The sequence below is a fragment of the Vidua chalybeata genome, chromosome 2, assembly GCF_026979565.1.
Source record: "Vidua chalybeata isolate OUT-0048 chromosome 2, bVidCha1 merged haplotype, whole genome shotgun sequence".
Lineage (NCBI taxonomy): Eukaryota > Metazoa > Chordata > Aves > Passeriformes > Viduidae > Vidua > Vidua chalybeata.
In genome coordinates this window covers 8,373,290-8,396,375 of record NC_071531.1, presented here as the reverse complement: position 1 = coordinate 8,396,375, position 23,086 = coordinate 8,373,290, and the positions used below count along the sequence as shown (strand labels likewise).

The window sequence follows — 23,086 nt, the reverse complement described above, 5'->3', positions numbered from 1 at the left end:
TTGTGAGTTTGTATGGGTTAAAGGGAGTGGCTTCGTGTTTAGTTTCAATCAAAATATTTTTAGAAGCAGGTCAATTACACACAGCATTCCTCAGCTTTCATTTCCCTGTCAGTCATTAGAAATGTTGCATTTTTGTTGTCTTTCACCTCTAAATTGAAATAAAGGAAATAAATTTTATTAGAGTGTCTCTCTAACTACCTCTTAAATGCTTAAATTTGGTTCAGAACTGAGTATTAATAATTGCATCGTATTAATTTATTTTTAACTTGACTCTAAGCCTGAAAGCAACCAAGCAGAAAAAGTATTTAATAACCAACAAACTTAAAGGAGCAGAACACATAGCCCAGTGCTGTTAACATCCTTCAGCAAAAAAGATTAAGTACTGCTGTCGTCATTTAAGCTTTGGGGGGTGGGAGGGAGCGGGAGAAGGGAGAGAGGAGATGTCTGATCCACTTAATGCAAAGTATAAATTGATGTCATTTTAATTTTCTTCTTATAAGATTTACCACTTTACATGTAAATACCAGGCAGCACTGTGGCTATGCTGGATTTCTGATTCATATGGAGAATGTGTTCATCTGCTGGAACTTAACTGATCACACTGAGTTAAGGAGAGGATAATAAAAAGCTATGGAGTGAATAATGGAAGGATTTAAAAATGAGGCATGGGGGGCAGAAGATAGGACACAGAGTAATTTTGGAGGTAAAACTACAGTTGAGATTAACAATATATTTCTGGACATCTGGCTGATCTAAAGTCTGTCTGATGATTGTCTTGTAATTGTTAAACCTGCTGCCTTTATGTGTGGGATTAGGCCTTTTTAAATATGCATGCAAAAGGCAGAATGGTTATTGATTCTGTGCAGCATCATTTGTGTGAATCTTAGTTTGGAGTCAAATGGAGTTTATTTCTACTTTAGTTCACACATACTCAAATCTTGTTTGGCTTTTTTTCTCAAATGCAATGTCAAAACAAGCATCTGTGAGAAGCTTAGTGATAGGGAAAGAGTTTAAAATAAAAGTTACCATTTTTAGAGGGATTGATTTATAAAGGAAAAATGAGCATCTTATTAGTTACTAAAAGTATATCTTCTGAACAATTGTATGAAATTTAGCATTTAAGAATCCTGCATCTGTATTTAATCCCTTTCACTGACACAGATCTTTAATTAAAGACTCTTCTATCTTTATGCCAATTAGTTTGAGATCCTAACCTTTGTGCTTAACAGAAATGGTTGCAGGAGCTCTGCTGACATCCTCAGTGCTGTTTGTAAAGAAAGAAAACTCCAGGAAAAACACATCAATATCAGCCCCCATGGAAACACCTGAGCATTTCATTAGCAGCTGTAAGCTGGAGCGACAATAAGCTGGAGGGAAGGCTTTATTAGGCCAGAGGTGGTAAACGGAAAATTGGCAGCAGAAAATCAAACTTTGATCATGAACAGCCCCTCACGACTGCAAACAGCATCTTATTGTTCATGTGTTTGCATTTCCACCATGCCCTGATCACAACTGTGTCAGGCCACGTAATAAATAAATAACCCAACCTTCACGAGCAAGGAAAAAACAATATGATGGCTCAGAGCCAGCAAAAGCTGCTCTGCAGCCATCTGCTCAGCATCAGCCCAGCACCAGCCTGCACGCTGTGAGCAGGGAGTACAGATCATTCCCCAAGGCCTGATGGTCAAAATGTCACTGATTTTATGTTCTTTGCAGAGGATATTTAATGTGATCTTTTCCTTACAGCGACCATCTCCACTGGTGTTTTAGTTACATGTCTATATTAGAAATCCACTGTAAATATTTTGTGTCTATATTAACAGGCTGACGGTAGGGAGAATACTTTGATTTGCTGTTCTAAGATGGTTTAAATGGAAAAAATGAGCACAATTCAAGGGCTGTAAGAGAAGGGACAGATTGATGCCTCAGGTTTTAGCTTTTATATTTTTCAGATTCTGTTCTGCTTTAGTGTGTAAGTCTAAGTTTCATATTAGGGGATGGTGAGTCCTTTTCACAGAGTAAGGAGACAAAGCAATTCCTTCTCTAGCTGGGGACCAAGAACAGCTGATCCAGATCTCAGGCCCAAGAGTATAAACAATGGTGGACTGAAGAGAGAAAACCAAGGATGGGACTTCATGGGCTAAAGCTGTAATTGGACAATTAGCTCCAATGTGATAATGGACCAAAACTTGTAAAAGTGAGAGATGCCGTGACCAGTCGTCCATTTTGTGACCATTTTGGGTTGTGCTGCCCAACGTGGATCTATTGAGACCTTTTTAATAAATCCCTACTTTATTCTTTAGCTCTGTCTAGTCTCTGTTCTAGGTCAGCCTTCACAAGGCATCAAGATTAATGCTGGCATGAGAGTGGTCAGAAAAGGTGATGTTTATGTAGAGTCACATTTCCATTTAGGTACCTAAAAGTGCTGATAGGCCCTGCGGTTTTCAGGTGGTCAGGCTGCAGTGAAAGACAGCCTGTGGAAATTGGGTGCCTGTTTTCTACTGCATTATCTCTTCTGAGTATCTTGGTGCTTTTGAAATGTCCTTATTTACATGCCAGGCTTTTTACATCTCTGGCAGTCTGGTTTAAGTAGATATGGAAGCTGCAGCCTCTGTATTTTATCCTCTGCCCTGTGATGCCCATTCTTGGGTGCAGTCTTCATGTTTTAGTAGTGGTGACAACCAAAGTCAACACTGGGTTTTTGGACAAGAGATGGAAGAAGGAAATAGAGGACATGGGAGCTCACAACTCTGGTTAAGGGTTAAGATACCTAAAATCTGTTAAAATAAGTGACCTGTAGTCTACAATGTGTTTTCATGGAAGGAGAATTCGAAGCCTTTATTTCAGTGTTTCTGCTGTCAGTTCAGGCAATATTTTGTGGGTGTGAGTTCTCTTGGCCCTTGGGGGAGTGAAACATTTTGAGGTGTTAAAAAAGTAAAAGTGACACCTGAGAACTCTGTTCAAGTAATGCTGGGTGGATTTAGAGACAGCCGTGTGCTTGATGCTTCAGAGATGGGGATTGAAAGTTAGCAAAAATTGTCAAGTGTAGCAGGAGTTGTCAAGTTGGAACATAAAAGCAGTAGATGAGAGCTACCTTTATTCTTTTCTTCCCAGCCAGCTCTAATTTAAACTGGCTGTGTAACCAATTTTACATGTGATCCACAGAGTCACGTAGGCCATGCGTGCTTGCAAAAAGAGTTAAGAGCATGACTGAAAACTGCCAATAAAACTGCTCTTAGACCTTGCACTGTCATGGGCTGGTGCTGCTGCTGAAGGAAGGCAAGGAACCCCCTGAGCAGCCCAGAAAACTCTGGTTTCTGCAGCAGTCATGGTGCCTTCCACACTCATGGTGTAATAGTCTGAACGTGGACAGCTCGAATCATACTCTGCTCCAGAGGAGATTTCATCAGGGCTTTGTTCTGTAGTATCCACATTTCCATCTGCTGGAAGTACACAGTTTGCACAAGCATTTTTCATGCCTGCTTTGCCCTAGTAGCTAATACTGGCCTTTTGAGCAGCTGGTGCAGACCTTTCATCTGGAATTCCTGAGCACAGAGACCAGGCTATGCCAGAGGTCTGTATACATATTAGGACATTAACACATTGGACATTACAGTGTTTCAAATTCCTTCTGTTTTGGTGTGAAATGCCTCCATTTCCTCCAGTGTCCTCTTTGTGACAATGCTGGCCATTTTCATCCTCAATAAACTTTCCTTAGGATGTCCCTTATTTTTTGTGACACTCATAAAAGCAAGTCAGCTCCAATGCTTGCAGAATTTCTCTAATAACTCCTGCTGGCACAGGTGATTGCAGCTTCCCCTGTGTTGCCAGCTCCTTTGTCATCAGGCTGTTTCAGTACAGCTTTTTTGTGTTTTCCACGTGGTGCTCTGTCAGCAGGTTTCCTGCAGGGAGTTCAGATGGTTCCTGTGGTATTTTTGTTGTATAAAAAGTGAGTCAGCTTTTCAGAAAGCCTTATTTGGGTTAATTTGCAATAACCAAGCTTCAGTGAGCCTTGCTTTCTGCATGGCTTTATCCCATTTCCTACTTACCTCTGTGCCTTCATTTAATAAAGCAAGTAAGACAAAGTAGAAAAAAATACTTTTATGTTAATTTTTTTGTGGTCAAAGTAGGACATCTGTTTAAACTAATAAAACATTGGGGTTTTGCTTCATTTAGCTGCAGTAATGTAGGCAATGATGCTAAAGATGTACAATGATCATCTGGATATGAAAATTAATGCTGGATTTAAGTTTTAAAAGGAATATTTTCATAATATTGTTGCATTTTGATGGGACTTTGAGAGTTTAAGAAAAAGTGAAGATAATACCTTACGGATGGTTTGCTTCCAGGTGCCACCCATTCCAAGAAGTGGAGGCAACGGCTCATACCCAGTGGTATGACCATGCCTGATGGTAGATGTTGCAAGAATATTATTTTATTTTCAATAGGTGGTCCCTAGTTTCCCATTTATATTGACACTTTATCAGCTTGTACAATTAAAACTATATCTACATTTACTTAACTTTTCCCCTAACATTTCTAATATATTTTTTTACTTCTTGTATTTGCATTCCTAAACAGTGCAGTTGCTGTAATGATGCATCAGGGGTGTATTTACTTATGCTGACATTAAAATATCCATTTGAATGAGAAAATATTTTCCTCAACAGAAGTGTAAATGTGTTTTAGAAGCCCTTATATTTCTGTATTGATCAGCAAATATGACTAAAGTAAGTTCAGCTCACTTTGTCATGTTGGCATAAAGCATTTGGCTCTGTTTGAGCAATTCCACTGGGGAAGAGGTCAAAGTATGTAGAAAGAACATATTTTCATTTTAGTTTAAGCATTGCTTTGCTTTGAGGCATCTCCTGGGGTGCACTTACCTAAGCTTTGTTTTGTAAGGCAGCTTGATCTCACAGAGGCATCATTTATCCCATGTGGAGTATTCCTAGGATGTGTTCTCATCTGGATACCCATTTATGCATTTGTGCCTTAGCATCCAGCAATAGCTTTTTGCCTCTATGAATAACATGCATCTAAATCTTTAAGTCCAGGTTGCTCTGCTGACCAAAGTGTTCAGCCCCACTCCCTGACCCAGAGAGACCATCCAGACCTCCCAGTCATCCCTCTCCTGTCTCTGGCAACACCGCACTGCTCTTGGAAGAGATGCATCAGAAGTCCCTTTTCCATGTCTAGGACATGGATGTGGTTGGTTGGATGTTTCTCCTATAATTTCTCCAGAAAGAGACAAAGTAGGAACCTGGAAGATGGATAGTAAGAACTTGGTGGCCTGAGAGACAAAGGTTTTTGCCTGATCTCTTGCAATGGTGTAATGGTAGAAGGGGTTAGTTCTAAGCCACTTGCATTTTGCAAAGAACTTTGTAAGTCAGATTGTTTGTCCTTCTTGCTGTATTACAGAATGGTACTTTTTCTCTAATTGACAAGGCATTCATCTGGTGTTTCATTCATGGAGTTTGGGTGTCTTACAGGTCAGGAAGCTTCAGCCCTGCTGTGCTTAATTCACAGTGTATCTGGAATATCTTTTGAAAATACACCCCTATTGGCACAAACAGAAAATGATTAATTTTTGTTAATATTAGATATTCACATTTCTTGATGTGGCATGTTTTGGGATGATTTCTACTGATCTTTATTCTGGGTTTCTACAGCTGCAGTGCAGCAAAATGCACTGCAAAATGCATTAATATTTGCAGTTAGAAACTTGCAACTGAAGTACCAAGATGAGTGTAAATGAAGTGTGAATGGAAATGCCCATGTGGGAAATTGCCATAAGAAACAGCAGGATAAGGGTTAAAGGAACAGCATGCTTTGTTATAGAGGATCCTTTATGTGAAGTTCAATCAAGGAACCAAACACCAAGAAAATAAAGAATGATATTAGACTCTCTCAGATAAGTTCCTGTTACTTGTTGGATTGTGTCTTCTCTGGATGTTGATTTTGGAGCATTCCCTGTCAGTAACACTTAGATGGGAATAGCTTGTTTTGGATTTGGAGAAGCAGAACTTGCTGGGACTGTTTGACAGGGCTGTTACAGCTGGAAGCAGCCTTTGTTTTCTCCCTGTGAATCCTAGGAAAGTGCACAATTCCCAAGCTTTGACCTCCACAAGATTCAGGCAGGAGAGCTCCGCAACAGCCTGGCACACTTGGAAACCATAGAGTCCCCCTTTTAATATAATCCATATCAAAATGCAGGTCTAAATAATTTTGTATGTTAATTAAGTAGTCAGATGTGGTCCTCTTGTATGTGCCTGGAGTTTGGAAGAGAACACTCTGCTGTGTGTTAACACTGTGCTTGGCAATATGAGGTGGAAAAGGTGTGTCTGGTCTTTTCCCGTACTGTTTGGTGCCAAGGTTTTTAATTTTTTCTTTAATTATTGTTGTTATATATGGATGAGTGCAGCAGTTCGATTTTTGTTTCCTTCCTTGCTGGTACTGCTGCTCTGTCATTCCTCCCAGGCTCTGATATCCTAAGCTGAGAGAAGCCTGTTTGGTAAACCACTGTTGTGCTGCTGTGTCATCCTGGATGAACAGTGTGCAGCAGCTACAGCCAGCTAGGATGGCAAATTTGGGAGCCAAATCCCTGCCTGGAGCCACTCAGTACAGTCCTAGTGACAGCTGCTGGCAGGGTGTAGTAAGAGGTGGTAGAGTAAAAGAGGAAAGCTTGGTAGAGTAATCAACTGGGAATTTTTATGGCTCGTGCTCAGCCTGTTAAAGTTTTCTATTTTCTGTTGTTAGTAGGTGGTTCCCCAAATTGGAACCTATAAGGAGCGTAGATGAGGCTTGAATAAGATTGACTGGCACCAGTGCAAGCATGAATTTTACAACAACCAGTCAAATGAAATAAAACAGAATGATGTGTACAATGATGGTAACATTAGCTTGCCTTACTGCTCATATGAATGCTAGTAAGATAAATATTGAATATCTGTAAATAAACTAGCATTATACCAGCATGAAATCCCCCTTCAAACTGTAATTCTTCTTGAGAAAGATGCAGTGGTTTTCTTTAATCTTTTCAACAGGGGCTCTGCAGTGAATCATTTCCTTTAATTGCTGTTCTGAAACACATAACAGGCTTTTTAATGCCTACTTTTTATATTTGTCTTTTTTCTTTCCGTTAATTGCAGTACTTCCATCCAAGCTTGAAAATGAAATTGCTTCCTCAACATATTTCTTCTCTGCTTTATGTAAACATAAGGGGGTTTATTAGCCCAATTTCCAGGGAAGATGGAAGTGCACTAACGCCGAGCACACAGAGAGGCTTTCTCCAGTTGTTGTAGCTACAGGCACTTTAAAGGAAACTCAGAAGAGGTGCCAGGCAGAACAAACCTCACTTTCTCTCACTCTGTGGAATTTATCTCATGCCTGGGGGACTGAAGAGCAGCACCAAAATCCAGTGGGATGTCTGCTCACCTCTACCTTTCCAGTGCCTGCTCCATGAGGCTCAGAAAGGTTTTGCAAGTTGCACTCGGGAACTGTGTGCCCCAGGCTAAAGATCAGATAAAGTCCTCCTCTTCCTTTCCTTTAAACAACCTACTTGTTTAATTTATTTGCATTGATTGCAGATTTGGTTAGCAAGGATGTTAACTGAATATCAAAACCTCATTACAGCTGATGAGATGAACAGGAATAAAGTCTGAAAGTGTTTAAAAATTAATCATCTTTCATAGCAATAAGATATGCAAAATACCATAGTTTGGTCCATCTGTCATTTAGGACATCATTGCAGCTGTTTCAGGAAAAGAAAACTTGAAGGATTAAGCACCAAGTGAGCCCCAAGTACTAGATGTAGCAATATAAGAGTTTGATTTAAAACCCATGAGTAATCCATCCCTTCTGCAAATCTTACACTGCATCTCAAATAGCAGGAGCATTCCTGCTCAGTTTTGGGGTACTTTGGTGGTTTTGCCAAAGGACATTTCCCAGGCCAGGAGGAGGTTCACGGCAGGGATGAGGGGTCAGCAGATGGAAGCAGCAGCGTTGCCTCCCAAGGCTCTTCTCAAGGAGACTGGCAGCAGCTCAGCCACAAATGACACAGACATTTGGCCCTGTGCTCCCACAGGAGCTGTGGCAAAGCTTCAGGGTGGGGTGAGGGAATCCTGCATGATGGAATCCCACAGCTGCTGGACCCATGCCAGGGAATGAGTTTAAGTTAGTGGGAGACCTGTGGTTAAAAGGCATTCCTGGTGGCATCACTGTCCTGATAGGGAATAGAGTTGCAGGTTATTTGTGTCTTTGGGGTAATTATCTGGTAATTTTTTACTGGTTTTGCTGTTGTGGTGGTGGTGGTGGATTTTGGGGCTTTCTTGTTGTCCTTTTTGTTGCTCGGGTTCTTTTGTGTTGCTTTGGTTTGATTTGATTTTTTGGTTTAGTTTGCTTTTGCTTAGGTTTTTTGGTTTGTTTGTTTGTTTGTTTGTTTTCCCATGTAGCGTCGTTTTGGGTTTTTTTTACTAATAAAACATCTGGGTTGAAATTGTTTAAGTTTTGTTTCTGTTCTGGCTGACATTTTTTGGTTTTGTTTCAGCTGGAATTTAGCAGTTTGAGTGCAGGCTACATAGAAACTTTTTTTTCCCATGCAAGCGCATATAGTCATACACACTCAAAGGTGTCAGTATTTGAATTAGGCAACACTGACATGTAGCAAAACCCAGCTAATATGTGAGGAATATGCCTTTATTTTCAAACACATACTCAAGTGAATACCCACAAACAGTATCTCAACCATTTAAGCACCAGTATATGTGTATGTATAGGAATATAAAACACAATTCATTTGTTTCTTTTAATTTCATCCAGAGAGATTTGGTGAATGGTTACACGTCCTAAACTATTTTGAAATCATATTTATAAGCCATGGTGTGAAATTTTGATTCTGCAATCCTGTCGGGATTTGGGGCAGATATTTCCTTCCTCTCTCTAAAAAAGCATTGAAGTATTAAAAGCAACTTCTGGCTTTGGCTTTGGCTCCTGTAGCAGGAGCAGCGCATGAAAACCAGAGCTGTACACAAATGAACAACAGAGCAGTATGAAAACTGTTGTGTAGATGCAGAACCAGAGTGCTGGACTTTGGCTGGGCAAAACTGGGTTTTTTTAGAGTAGAACAAACCTTACTTTTGCCATCCTTAGCCTTGTTTAGTTACCTTTTTCCCTTCCTTGACTGTGTTGCTGCTTGTGTTTGGGAGGATGGGCAGTAGCTGAGGTGTGGGTGAGAGCAAATGCAGATGGTTATGGAGAACATGGTTGGTTTTGAAGGACTGACTTGGGTATTCTGAGCTGAGAACATTTTATTTCTCATGTGAGCTGCACAACAGCATAGTGGGGATCCATCCTGTGTGCTCTGCCTCCAAAAGCAGACCACCAGAAAACACTGGAGCATGGTGCCTGAAGAACACGAGAGGAAAACATGGCTTGCGTGAAAGGAGAAAGGGAAAGAACCAGAAGTGTTAATGATGGAATAAATGTGTCCTTTCTGGGGGAAAAAATAAAACAGCCCCTCAGTAGGAATGGCATTCCTCAGCTCATTCTGAGTATGATTAGGAGAATGTAAATAACCAGTGATTTTCCATAAAATGGGATCAGGACATGAGAGGCTTGGTTGCAATAATAAAATCCTTTTTCAACTTTAAACAAAACCTTATCATTATGTGTACCCTCAAGCTGATTTTTGGATGGACTGAACTGAAATTAAAGCTGCAGCTGATGACCAGAGGCAGCCTGCCTCTTCTGCAGAGATGGAGGCTGGGACCCTGCTGTGTCCCCTTCCTCTTCACAGCTCCAGCCTTTTAGGCATTCAGTGGGACCCACCAGCTCTCCATTTGTGCAGCCCCCATCCCATGGTGAAGGGATGAAGGCTGCCCAGCTGACACCCTTTGCAGGCTCTCGTTGTGTTGCTGTTTTCCCCCCTTCCCTCTTCAGAGGAGGAGGCTGCTCCTGCCCTCATCTCCCTGATTTGCACCCTCCATGCGTTCATGGCCAGCAAGTGCTTGCTTTGTTCCCAGCTGGGCTCCCCTGGGGCTTAACCAGCTCCCTCTTGTCCTTGGAGTGCAATCCCCTCACTGCAGGTTTATATCCCTTCATCCCCACACATCTCAACTGCTGCTCAAGGGACTCTCCAGCACCTCCTCCCTGCCAGGGACCTGCTGCAGCATCGCCTCAGCTTCCTGGAACAGCCTCCTCTGGGGATTCCTTGCCTTTGGAGATGCACCACTGGGCTGTGTGTGCCTTCTTCTGTTTGTGTGTGTGCCGTGAGTGGTTCCTCACAAACACCGTGGTCAGCTGGCATTCAGAAATCCTTTTCCTCCCCTATTATTTGCAAATTCGGGGGCTTGAAACTGCTGGAATTGGTCCCAGCACCATGACCTTGCATTTGTTGCTACTGAATTTATCATCTCATGCCTCAATGCCATATTCTGCTTTTTCTGAAGGTTGTTAGGACTGTAGTTGCTTGAATAAAATATGGTTCTGAAAGAGTTTCACGCCACTGCTGTTGTGCGCAGTGACTAATGAGTTTGTACATCTCTTTTTAATTCTTTTCAAGTTTTCTTACTTCTAAATCCAAACTTTATAAGGTTGTTACATGTGCAGGGAAGAATTTAAGTGCTGATTAATCCACTGAAATTACCAAAATCCTTGACTGGGGTCTCTCTTAAAATCTTCTCTGCCCTGGTCAGTCCTGAGGAGCAAGGGAGTCTTTGCCCTGAAGTCTGACTCAGCCTGGGCTTTGAACACAGTGATAGTCTCATGGGCATGGATAGCACTAGAGGCTATTTTTCAGAGTGTTTAATTCATTATTATACTATTATTTTATTTTTTTACTCTTTTCACATAGAGATTATAGAAGTTTTGATTTTGCCTTGATTTATTAAGAGGCAAGCAAACAACAAGAGCATTTAAGAAACAAAGTATTTAAGTAGGGGATAGTGTTGTTTCAAAACATTTTATTGTCTTGTATTTTTTATCATTTGAAGTCTTATACCTCAGTAAAGTAGGTGAACTGTTTCAAAAACTGAGGCAGAGCTATGTCATGCTATGTAAACAATATTTCTGTCACCTCTGTGTATTGCTACTGAAGGGATTTGAAAGTGTGAGTATGAGGGACAGCTGCTGCTTTTAAGCTTCCAAAAACTTTCAAGCCCCACAGGTAAATATTCTCTGGCTGTATCACTTTGCTGATGATCAGTTAATTCCTTCTGTTCTGTGTACTACCAGACCTTCAAAACAACCCCAATTCCTCTGGCTAGGAGTGTGCCTTAGCCTTGCAGAGTGGGATGCTGCTTTTGAAGTCTCCACTCTCTAAGTTCTTTTCCCTGAGATGTTCAGTCATGCATATTTAAAGCTACATTTCAAGAAATTAGGTCTGAAAATTCCCAGCAGAAATGTAATTTTGCATTTTATTTTTATCCAGAGATGACCACATTTTTGTCTGCAAGCTGGCTTAAAAGATACATCAATTAATAGAGCCATTGGTGATTAAACTGTAAAGCAGAATATCTTCTCTCATTTAATGAAGTGCCTTACATAAAAATAAGTTTAATTCTCATTATAAAGAACTTAATTTTACTGAGATTTCCAACTTCTTTTCTGAAAGTGCAAGCTGTTATAAACTGACATCTTCAGTATAAGAATATGGCTGTTTATTATAACTATTTATCATGGCCATGATGTCAGTATAGAGATCAGGTCCCAAATGCCCTTATTCTTCCTGAATCTTCCTACAAGTAGCATGTAATCAATTGTTTCCTTATAGAAAAATTCTCTAAAAATAGGTATTTGCACTGTATTAGCAAGAAATCCTTAGTTTTGAGCAATGCTGTGAGGTTGTTTTCAAGTTCTTGCCTCCCCACTGCAGTCCTTGTTAGTGCTCCTAGGACTTCTTGGGCCATGTCCAATTTTTTTATCCTGCAGCAAACAAAATTACTGTGATTTTTTTTTCTCCTGCTGTTCATTAAATGATCATTGGCCTCTTCTGGTTGCAAGGAGAAGGTTACACTCACCTCTACATGGTTTTTAATCTGTCTTCCATACAGAGTAAGTGATACAGTCATTTCTGCCCCAGCCTGCAAGGAAAGCACTATTAGACCTTGGTGTGTGGTTGGTGTATGGATGGGTGGGGGTGCTGGGACACACCTGGGTTGTTTATAAAATGTTCACTTCCTTTCAAAGGTCATTTAACTCTGTAGTTGGTAGAGGCACTATTGAAGGTAGGGATTAGTACATGCTCTGTTGTCTGCAGAGTTGGTGGTGAGTAGTCAGATCAGCTCCATGATAATTTGCTATTCACTTTGTCATCTGTGTAAGAATCAATATTTTAATTTTTTTTTTTTTTTTTTTTTTTTTTTTTTTACTAGCACTACAGTTTGACCTCTGAGGACCTTAAGCTGATGTCAGCTCAGTTGGGACAACTAGTCATGTACTTGTCATAGTGTCCCAGCTAGGACAAACACTGAGAATTAAAAATATTATTGAAAAGGAAATAGGATAGTAGTCAGCTCACAGAAAGGAGCTGTGCCAGAACAGGTTGTTAAGTTTGATATCTGTGCCTAATCAAAATCTCCTCCAGTGTATTTCAGGGCAGATTCAGTGATTGTCCCCTGACTTGAGTGCACTGGGTGCTCAGCTCTGACCCAGTGGTGACATGAGGGCAGAGGCAGCATCCCCATTGCTGTGGTTGGCATGTGCTGGTATCCCTGAGGATGCTTTCCACAGGGAGGACGTGCACCAGTAGTTTTAATACACAGGAATCTCAGTTCTGCACAGAAACAAGGACTGTGGTGGATAATCAGTGTTGTGACAGCAGCTAGCTCTAGATGGATGCTGAGCAGCAGAGATCATAACTCAAACAGATTCCTGAGGTGAAGGGATGAATGTCCACTCATGCTGGACATTCCACACATGCAAACAGGGAGAGAAAACCCTGAGCCCAAAGCATGGCAGCCTGCACAGGTGAGATCTCAGAGAGGAATGTGAATTAATCTTAGGGCATTTTTCCTTTAAATCCTTTTGGCTGTGTCTTTTTAGGAAGGAATTATTTACATGGAAAACTCTAGGGAGCAAAGAAGAAGAGGGACAGGCCTGAGTTTCAAGAGCAGAGGGACAAAGTAATTATGTTAGGTACTGGGGAAATGTGTTAAGAAATGAAGTCGGGAACTAGAAGACACTAGAACAGTTACATACAAGAATGGCCACTGCAGGTGTTTTCCTCTAACACAGTGACCTTTACAGGCTGTCTCTCAGATTGCAAAGGAGCCAGAGATCATGATTTATTCGCTTGCAACTTGTTGCCCTCTTCCAAAGGTACAGTTGGTGGCGTCTTCATTTCCTGTTCACTCCAGTCCTGTGCAAAGGTACCCAAGTTGGGTTTGCAGGTGTAGTCAAGATCAGCAGGTGTGAGGACAGAGAATTCAGGTGTGTTGCTGGCTTACAGGCATTCCCATGTTCTGTTGTATCATGGCTTAATGCTTTGCCCCTGCCTGTGAAGAGCTGACATTGAAGCTCAAAGGAAGATTTGTATTCGTTTTCGTCACCTGCCTGCCTGAAGAGGGCCCAGGGGCTGAGGCAGGAGAAGACTCAAAGCCAGCCACTCCCAGTGCTTGACAAGCTGTAAAGCAAGAACATTTTGAATGTGATCCGTTGCCTATTTTGGGAAAGTTATAAAATTTTCAGAGGTAGGCCAGTTATTTTTAAGTCTCTCTGGACATGCTTTTAACGCAGGATTTGTTCTGGATGTTGTCAAGGTCGGACGTTTTCTTCATGAAAAAGTTTCCCTCCTTTGGGGAGATGTCTGGAAGAGCTAATTAGCTGTGTGCCTTGGTCCTCTCTCATTTCCTCACAGCCTGCTAAACCTATTGCTAGACCTTTCAGCTTCAGCCAAGATGGATTGAGATAGTTCTTGTCTGCCTTCCCCAGCTTCATCCATTTTATGCACATTATCCATTTTCTCTAGCCTGTTTGAGGAGAAGGTTGCAGGACAGCTGTGCAGAGACAGCATGCCTCTACCAAAATGCAGGGAGGCTGGTGTTTGGAAAAGGAAGTATTTGGAATTGAGAAACTGAAAATACCAACAACATGGTTATTTTCCTTGTATCTGATTCTTTGCTGCTGCTTTGAATTTCTTTTTAAGTTGCCCACATTTTACATTCATTTAGCAAGGCTGAAAATATGAAATGAAATAGAAGAATTATACCTACAGTGAGATCCTCATTAATGAACTTGCCCTCCTGCATCTCAGTTCTGTAAAGAGCTGGTCCAGAGAAATGCTGAGATCTTCCTGCTGCTTTTGGGAGTAGTAGGGATTGCTGTGTGCTCTGCAGCAGTCAGGATTGGCTTCCAAGTTTTGTTTTGACAGACCTTAGGAATCAAAATTGCTCACATCAGTAATGAACAGGAGGACATGAATTATGTGGACCAATAAAGCAGCAATTCCTGCTGCACATTTATCTTCACCTCTGTCATTGACAAATTTTAAATATTCCATATGGCAGTCCTGAGTATAAATAAGGGGTTGAATTAGGTTCTTGAATCTCTGGATGTGAGGTGTAGAACCTTCTATGCCTCCTGTATCAGCAGCAGCAACCTTCATGTCGTGCCACCAATGCTCTGTGGATTTTGGGGTATGAAGACAACAGACTCTTTTAGGAGTGGTGTGCATCCAGTTGAAAGGAGTCCATAGTGTTTTCCTGCCTAATTCTGACAGAACTAAAGACAGACAGTGCACTTTCAGAAGTTATTTTCTGCATACTCCTCTCTGCACACATTGCTGTTGTTACCTGGAAGAAGGGGATTGACAGTTTGATCTTTGTTTTGGCACTATTAAAAGAAGTAATTCTCAGACATTTTTCTGTTGCTTTTTATTGAGAAACTGCATGTGTTTAGTATTAGTTCTGATTTTAGGAATGCCCAGCATTACCAGGGCATCACTCTCCCTGTGTCCTGTAAAGCTGTGGCACATACCCTTGTGTCGGTGCTGTTGGCCACATCTTTGTGTGTCTCCAAAAAGCAGTTGGTTTATTGGACAAGTGAAGTTAGAGCTGACAGTCAGTTCTGCTGTATTTCTGCCTGCCTGCTGCATGGTACTTTCCCACCACATCCAGAACTGGGAGCAGTACTGCAGGTAACACTGGAAATATCTGTATTAATGCTGAAGGAAGGTAAAAGGATTGGTAGAGTTGGGGGGGGTTGGTTTCACAGAATTTTTTTTTTTTTTTTTTTTTTTTTTTAAGCCAGAACAATCCAACTCATCTAGATCAAAACATTCTGTGGGAACATCTTGATTTCAGTGGTGTTTTTGTTAGAAAATGTCCAGGTGGCCCACCTGCTTCATTTCCTGCCATCTCATCAGTCAAGGGATTCTGGGGTGTGTTTGCTGAGCCTGAGCTCAGAGGCACTGAAATGTGAGACCTGCTAGGGCTAAACAATGTGATTTCTACTTGTGTGTAGCCTTTGCAATCCTTGTCCAACTTGGATATCTCCTGTGGTTTATTTTTTTTTTTTTTCCTTTAACCTTTAAAATTTTGACCTAAATGAAGGGCAGGACTAATAATGTTTTATGGAATGCTACATCTCTGGTTTCCTGGCTGAGGAAACATGAGTGCAGGGGCTTCCACTGCAGTGAACTTTTGTAAGGAAGATATCATCTACCTTTGATGAAATCCAGGATGAAATAGCTTTCTAATAATGTTTCAAACTAGAGAAAGAACACAGAAAAGAAACAGAAGATGCAGGGAAAATCCATCAAAACAGTGTGGGGGGCAGGACAGGGTGAAAGCATGAAAAAGAGACTACCAAAACAAGCTCAAGCCACTTGCAAGCCCATTTGTGGACACAAAACCTGCCTGAGTTTTTGGGGTTTTTTATGATCATAGGAACTGGTCCTAAGCATGGATAAATCAGGCCAGCCCTGGCTGCTGGCAGGAATCTCTCTGCTGATGTTGTCTGGTTGGGTGTGGATATGAGCTTTGCCTGTGTTATCCAGGGTGGACTATTACTGCTTAAACCAAGGCTTGTATAAAGTCCAAGGAAAACTCTGGAGTTCTTTTCTGAATCTGAAGCATTCGGTAAGTTTGTGACAGACCTTGAAGTTTGGGATTTTGGGTAGTTGTTCTCTTTTGCTTTTCCCTTTAAAACACCAAAGGACAGGATCCCACATCTTTACATTTAGGTGGGATGTCTCTGGCAGTTTCTTTTTAGAAGGAAACTTCTTCCTTGTTTTTTTTTTTTTGTTTTTTTTTTTTTTTTTTTTGGTTTTTTTTTTTTTTTTGTGGGGGGGGGCAGTTCCTTTGCAAATGCTTGTTTTTCTGTACCACTCCAGATGTCTCATTTGGGGCATCGTGGGCTGTGCAGCTGCCAGTTCATTTCTTCTGTGTCTGCTGAGGATCTGGAGTGGGGTTATGACACTCTTTCCTCAGAGGCTGTAGCTCTCATAGCATCTCCAGGACAAATCTTCAGATTCTTGCTGGCCCATATGAAGACCAGGTTTTGCTGTAGAAGTCCACTGGTGGAATTTTACTGCAGCTCCTGTGCTCCATGTGTGCTGGCTCTTCCAGGTGTTTGTAAATAAAGTTCCTTTTATTTACAAACTTCATTCAGCATGCTGAATGCTGAATGCTCAGAGGGTCTCAAAACATCAAAGGGCTGGCAATCACTCTCCTCTGGCTGCCAGGATATCTGAAATACTTTGTACAGCTCCTGTATGATCATTGTCTGAACTGAAACTTTACAGTGGAAAGGGAGTAGGGAAGCCTGGGGTGAGACTGCATTGGAGAAGGTGTTCTGAGTTTCCTTTTAGACCTTTCAGGTGTAAAGGGACACACAACACCTTGCTTTTGCAACTACTGAGGCTGGTCACAGGTCACAGAATTAGGCTGCTGGAGAGATTTTGGGTCAAAGGAAGGAGATAAAGGGAAGATGTGTGTACTGATGGTGAGTGTCCAGAGCAGTGTCTGTTCCTGCTGCCTTGTTCTCAGGCCAGCACTGTCCTGGTCTTCTGTCTGCCCATGTCTCTCCTGCTTTTAAAGAAAAATCTAAAAACCAAACCAGAAACCAGTACATTCATTGTTCCCTAGACTGTGTGGTGGCACAGAGAGATAGTGATAAAAAGTGTGTCTTGGAAATAAGGAAATGAGGCTTGCCTTGGGGTGGAGGTAGGCATTAGTCATACCAGTGCTTGTGCTCTGCTGAAAAAAGGTCATGAAAAGGTTTGTAGGGAAGTCTTATGGGTTTTTTGTCTTCATAACCAAAATTCCAGCCAGCACTGCTGCAACCTGAGGTGCATCTTCAGCATGTCTTTGTGGAAACATCCCATCCCCTCTGCACCGTGCCAAGCTTGCTAGGGGCTTAGACCTCCCAAAAAACTCAGGGATTTCCTTAAATCCCTGTAAACCAGAGCTCTATTAAGAAGCAGAAGGGGAATAAACCACCAAGAGGCTTTCGTCCTTTTTTCCAAAGTCTGTGTGTGCCATAAATTGAATAGGCCTCCCCTGAGACCTGGGGAAACCAAACTCTTAAAAAGCATAGTAAAGGGTTAGTAATTGTTTCAAACAGCCAACTAAAAATGCTTTTTATTACGAGGCTTGAGGTCTCTTTCATATGTGAAGCTGCTTGTTCATTTTGGCAGTGAAGGCTGCTTTTATGCCTCCCTGGGGACGGTGGTAAAACTTTCAGCAGCTTAGGCACAGAAACCAGCCCTTTGTGGAACTGGAGGTGAGAAACCAGAAGTTGTTCTGCAGATTTCCCAGTCCCGTGCAGCTTGCTTTCAGATTTTGCTGATTAATCCACTTTTGTTCAGGACAGGGAGAGGTGAAGACAGTGCTGTGCAGGGATGGGACAGGCTTGGCAAGGGCGTTTGCTGTCTGTGGGTCGATAGGCTCCTCGGTGATTATTTCTGACACTCAGCTGTTGGGTGCAATAGCAAGGAATCAGCACTTTTTACACAGTTGCACTGAAAGATGGACAAGAGCTGGATTTATTCTTACTGCCACTGTGAGCAGGAGAGCAGAAGTCTCTGCTAATCCTGTCCCAGGGTGGCAGCAGAAATGCCAATGCCTGCCGAGGCTGGCCAAGGGGAGCAGGGGACACTCAGACACAGGCACACGTGGAGCTGGCCGTGTCTCCCAGTGCACTGCAGGAGCAGAGAGCTGTTCCTGCAGGTGGTACACTGCATCCTCCCTTGGCAGTGATTGGTCTGAGATGTTTGTCCTTCAGTGGCAGCCTTAATGCAACAGATGCTGGAGTTTAATTTCATCTATCTGTCTCTCTGGAGTTTGCAGAAGTTGTGGGGCTCCCTTCTGCCAGCAGCACGGCACCAGCACATCCCTGCAGGATCACTGTGTGCTTTGGAAGGCTTTGGATGCCCTCCCCAGTGGCTCCTGGTTGGAACCCTGGTTGCTGAGAATTTTAGGCTTTCTGTGCTGACAAGAACTGACCCCCAGGAGAACACTGCATTGGACCTGAGGCTGTGGAGAAGGCTTCCAAAATAGAATGATAAAACTGAGATTATAAGTGTGTAGTTTAAATAGAAATGTATAATATCAAATGGTAGAAAACTTAAGTTTTAGAATATAGTGACATATATTAAACAAAATAATTTTTTTAAAACAAAAGCTAGTCCTTCTTCTTCACAAGTTTAAGTAGTATTATATAATTAAATTTAAAAATCCACATTATGAACCAAAAGTAATTAGTTATTAAGTTAAAAGTAAAAACAATGTAAATATCATTTCTTAATTAGACAGTTTATCCTTAAAAAAACTTATAAAGAAAAAAATACAACTCCACTTTTAGTATATAAAACTACTATAAACCTCACAATTAAAAAGTCTATAATATAAATAAAAACTAATAAACATCTAAATCCAAACAAAAAATACAATCTCGGGCATTTAACCCCAACCTTAACAAAAAAAAAAAAAAAAAAAAAAAAAACAAAACAAAAAAAAAAAAAAAAAAAAAAAAAAAAAAAAACAAAAAAAAACAAAAAAAAAAAAAAAAAAAAAAAAAACAAAAAAAAACAAAAACAAACTGCAGAGCTCCTGACAGGTTTGTCCCCTTGCTTTCAGATCACCGGCGTTATCCTCCTCGCAGTCGGCGTCTGGGGCAAGCTCACCCTCGGCACCTACATCTCCCTCATTGCTGAGAACTCCACCAATGCCCCCTACGTGCTCATCGGGACGGGCACCACCATCATCGTCTTCGGCCTCTTCGGCTGCTTTGCCACTTGTCGTGGCAGCCCATGGATGCTGAAGCTGGTGAGCAAACCCAAGTGCCTTGGAGGGGAGGAGGGGTTTTGGATCAGTTGGGATTTCCGCCACTGTCACCGCAACGGGCCCACGGCCGGGTGGTAATTAGCATTGACTCCATGACTCACAGAGGGTTGATCAATCTCTTTATTTTATATATTTAATTATTAAGAAACCCATTGCTTTTATAGACAGTTATGATACAGCTGGACCTAATTGGTCCTTTAATTAAAACACCATCACCATTGGCCAATTAAGAAGCCACCCTTTGGTAAACAAACCTCCGTAACACATTCCACATGTTCACAATAGCAGGTGCAGCAGGTTAAGATAAGAATTGTTTCTCATTCTTTTCTGAGATCTTCTCACAGCCTTTCCCTGGGAAAGTTGTCTGTTGCTCTCTGTGGCCAGAGAGCTGCTGCCACACCTCTACCCCCGACAGATGTTGGTGAAACTTTTTAGGCACATAAGCTAGATTTTATTAATTGTTATTTTCAACATGTGTGCCTTTTGGACAAAGGGGGAAAAAAACCCTTTGCCAAAACCAGTTTTTGATTGACTATGACTGAATTTTGCTACACATGGCACATAGGCCCAAGTGTTTGGAGCAGGGTGGTGCTGCTGAATTGCTCTGTGAGTCATTCTACAATCATTCTGGCTTTCTGTGAGCCAGATAGATAAATATATTTACAATCTTCAAGATGCCCAAAACATCATAAATGTGAAATTCTTTTGAACTGTATTTTAAGGGGTCAGTTTAATACCCTGATTTGAAATTATGGAAAGAATAGTTAGTACCTCATAAAAGCACGCCAGCCCTTTTTTTTTTTCTCCTAACATTCACTAGGTAGAACAATTCAACCCAAAAAGCAGAGCACTGTATGGTGTGTTTGGTCTCACCTGAAAAGGAGCAGGGGCTCTGCACTGAGCAGAGGGGAAGCTGCTGTCCCTCAGTCCACTTTAACCTCTCTCCATATGAGTTTCTCTGTTCTGAATTTTCCAGCCCACCATAAAATTCAAAATAACTACAGGCTAAACAAACTTATATGATAAACTGTGTTTCTAGGCATATTTAGGAGCAAAATCCTGCGTGTGCCATGATTTTTAGGGTGGAAATAGCACTTGTGAAGCACTGAACTAGTGAGAAAGGGCTTGACAGTACAATGCATCTCCTGCTACAGTATTTTGAGACTGGTTTTCTAAGGAGATGGGATATTTTTTCTCCAGTTTTAACTGCATTTTTAAAAATAAAGGATGTGTTAAAAGGAGTTAATTTCCTCAAATGGTGGCAGGGAGGAGAAGGGGAGAGGTAGCAGCTGCAATTCCATCAGCTGGTTGCCAGCTGGCAAGACCCTCACTGCTGTCTCTTGCTGGTGATGGGCTCTCAGGGATGTGCAGAGGCTTGCTGGAGTCACTGCAGTCCAGATGGGAAAGGGATAAAGGTGAATGATGATATAAATCCATAGGAAATCAGGCTCTGCTAGCTGCTCCACAACTCATGTAACTTCCTTAAAGATATGCCACTAATACTAGCACGTGCTGTTTCAAGCACATGGGTTGATTTTCATTGTATGTATAAGAAAGATTTCTAAACTTCTTTTCTTTCCTGAACAGTGTTTTGACAGCTGCATTAATTGGACACATTTTTTTCCTAGCTCTGCCTTCACCATTGTGCTCCTTTCCCCAATAACCTTTCATGAAAGCAAGTTTCCCTTTCTCCACTAAATCCTGCTAGGACTGAATTTAATTTAAAATATTTCCTTTCTTAATTAACTGTTACTTAGCAGGTGGAGTAAAAAGGTAATTTTTCCTCCAGAAGATTAAGCCCCAAGTTCAAATTTTACTATCCCACTTTGCATTTTTTCTTTACCTTCTTTATTTTTGCTTAAACATATTTTTAGTACTTGGTGAGTGTCTACACTGAAAGCACTGTTTTCAAGGTTTATTTAGCTCCTGATCCAAATGCTGCACCTAAAGCCAAATATGGACCTTGGCTCAGCAAAGTATTTGGAGCATATGTCTAGTGTTACTGTGAGAATATTTCCAGTGAAGGCGATGTTTCAGTTCATTCATTGGAGAAACTTCAGGGACCAGGCAGCAAATCCCAATCTGGCAGTGAGGTAGATAAACACAAACCAAAACACCTGGAGAAGCCTACTGACCTTAGCAGAGCGCTGAGCAAACAGGAAGGGTCTGTTTGTATTCCTTAGTGCAAGAGCAAAACCTGAGTGACTTGGATTCACCTCTGGCATGTGAGTGTGTTTTAATTTATATAAGAATGCTGAGAAATGTGGGAACAGAAATGTCAGAAAAGCCAGTAATTAAGCAATATATATCAGTTATGAGTTGTATAAACACATGTATTACATTCAGGTCATAACCTGTGTACCTCCTCCAAAAGACCTTTGGTTTCTTAACATCTTTGAAGGGTGCCTAGAGGGGAAAGTTACATTTCATGTGATAATATCTGTGCTGAGACAAAAGCCTATCATGCTCTGACTTCTCTTGCCTCCTGCCTTTTCAGTATGCCATGTTCTTGTCCCTGGTGTTCCTGGCTGAGCTAGTGGCTGGCATTTCAGGGTTTGTCTTTCGCCACGAGGTAGGTGGAAATGTGCTGAGTTTGCAGCTGGCAGCTCCTCCCTGGGCAGGAGCTGCTGAGAAGTTCCCTGGAGCGTGGAGAACGCGCGGGGCGCTGAGCTCGGCGGCTCCAGCACATCCCCAGGGATGGGGATGGGGTGCAACAATAGCTTGTACATCTCTTAAAAACCAGTGCCATTACAAATGCAGGGATTTAGCCAAAGCTCTTGCCCTCAGCTGCCTGGTGATTTACTCTGGAGCGATCAGGTTTTGTGTGTCCACCACTTAAGATCTTTATTCTTTTACATATGCTGAGGGCTGCAAAATAGATTAAATCTTTTCTCAAACACAGCTTTTTCAGCCAGGCAAATGCTGGTTTATGTAAGGCAGAGACAACTTCTGCATCACACCAGACTTGTTGTTTTGTAAATCTTCTTTTTCTTGGGTGGGGGAGAGAGGGGGTGGAGAGGGAGTGGGATGGGATTTCATTTCTATCTTGAGTATAAGGAGAGATTAGAAGTAGAGTGAGGGAGGAAACTGGGACAGGAAGAAGCTTTAAAAAAGTGTGATGGTCTAGATTTGTAGTAACACTCCTTCTTTATCCACTGTAATCAGCTCTATCTCTGGCTGTAAGTCCATGGACCTACATGCCACTGGTGCTGATCCAGAGCAGCCCCAGAGACCCTCCTTGTCTCTTCTTTTTGTATGAGCTGATTTTCCAGTCTCCTCTTTTGACATGACATTTCCATTGCTATAGAGTTTTCTGCTGTTCGCCCTTGCAAGCAGTGGATTGTTTTTAATGAGGTCCTGAGGTGCCTGTCCACCTGCTGAGGATTTCCATTTCATCCCACCTAACCTGCAGCAGCCCCAGTGTCAGACTGCTCCCTTTTGGGAGAGGCAGTCTCTTGTGAAGGCTGCAACCATGTGGGTTGCTCACATCATCTGCTTCCCAGCCCCTTTCCCACCCGAAGTGCCATTCCTGATGATGTGCCTGACATTTTCCAGCTGAGTGACCTCTTGTTCCTTACCCAAATCCCTTTGGTGCTGGGGCTGCCTGGTCAGGAGATTTATGTCTTATGTCTTATTTTGGTGCCACTGGCTTCTGTCCCCAGGGTGTTTGCACAAGCTTTGGCTCCCACCTGGCATCCATGAGCAGGGAGAAGCATGCAGTCTCCTTCAGACTTAGTGCTGGAACAAAGTATTTGGGGGAAAAAAAACATAAAACAATACCTTTTTGATAGGCTAAGTCATTTTAC

General features: G+C 41.8%; 1 protein-coding gene across 1 annotated transcript in view; it reads left to right on the top strand.

Annotated features, from left to right (window-relative positions):
- The window catches only part of TSPAN7 (tetraspanin 7), an 85,334-nt gene that overhangs the window by 47,981 nt on the left and 14,267 nt on the right, over window positions 1-23,086 (top strand). The window contains exons 2-3 of the mRNA XM_053934813.1: window positions 19,074-19,262; window positions 21,778-21,852. Of these exons, the coding sequence (XP_053790788.1) occupies window positions 19,074-19,262; window positions 21,778-21,852 (264 nt within the window). The remainder of the gene's footprint in view (window positions 1-19,073; window positions 19,263-21,777; window positions 21,853-23,086) is intronic.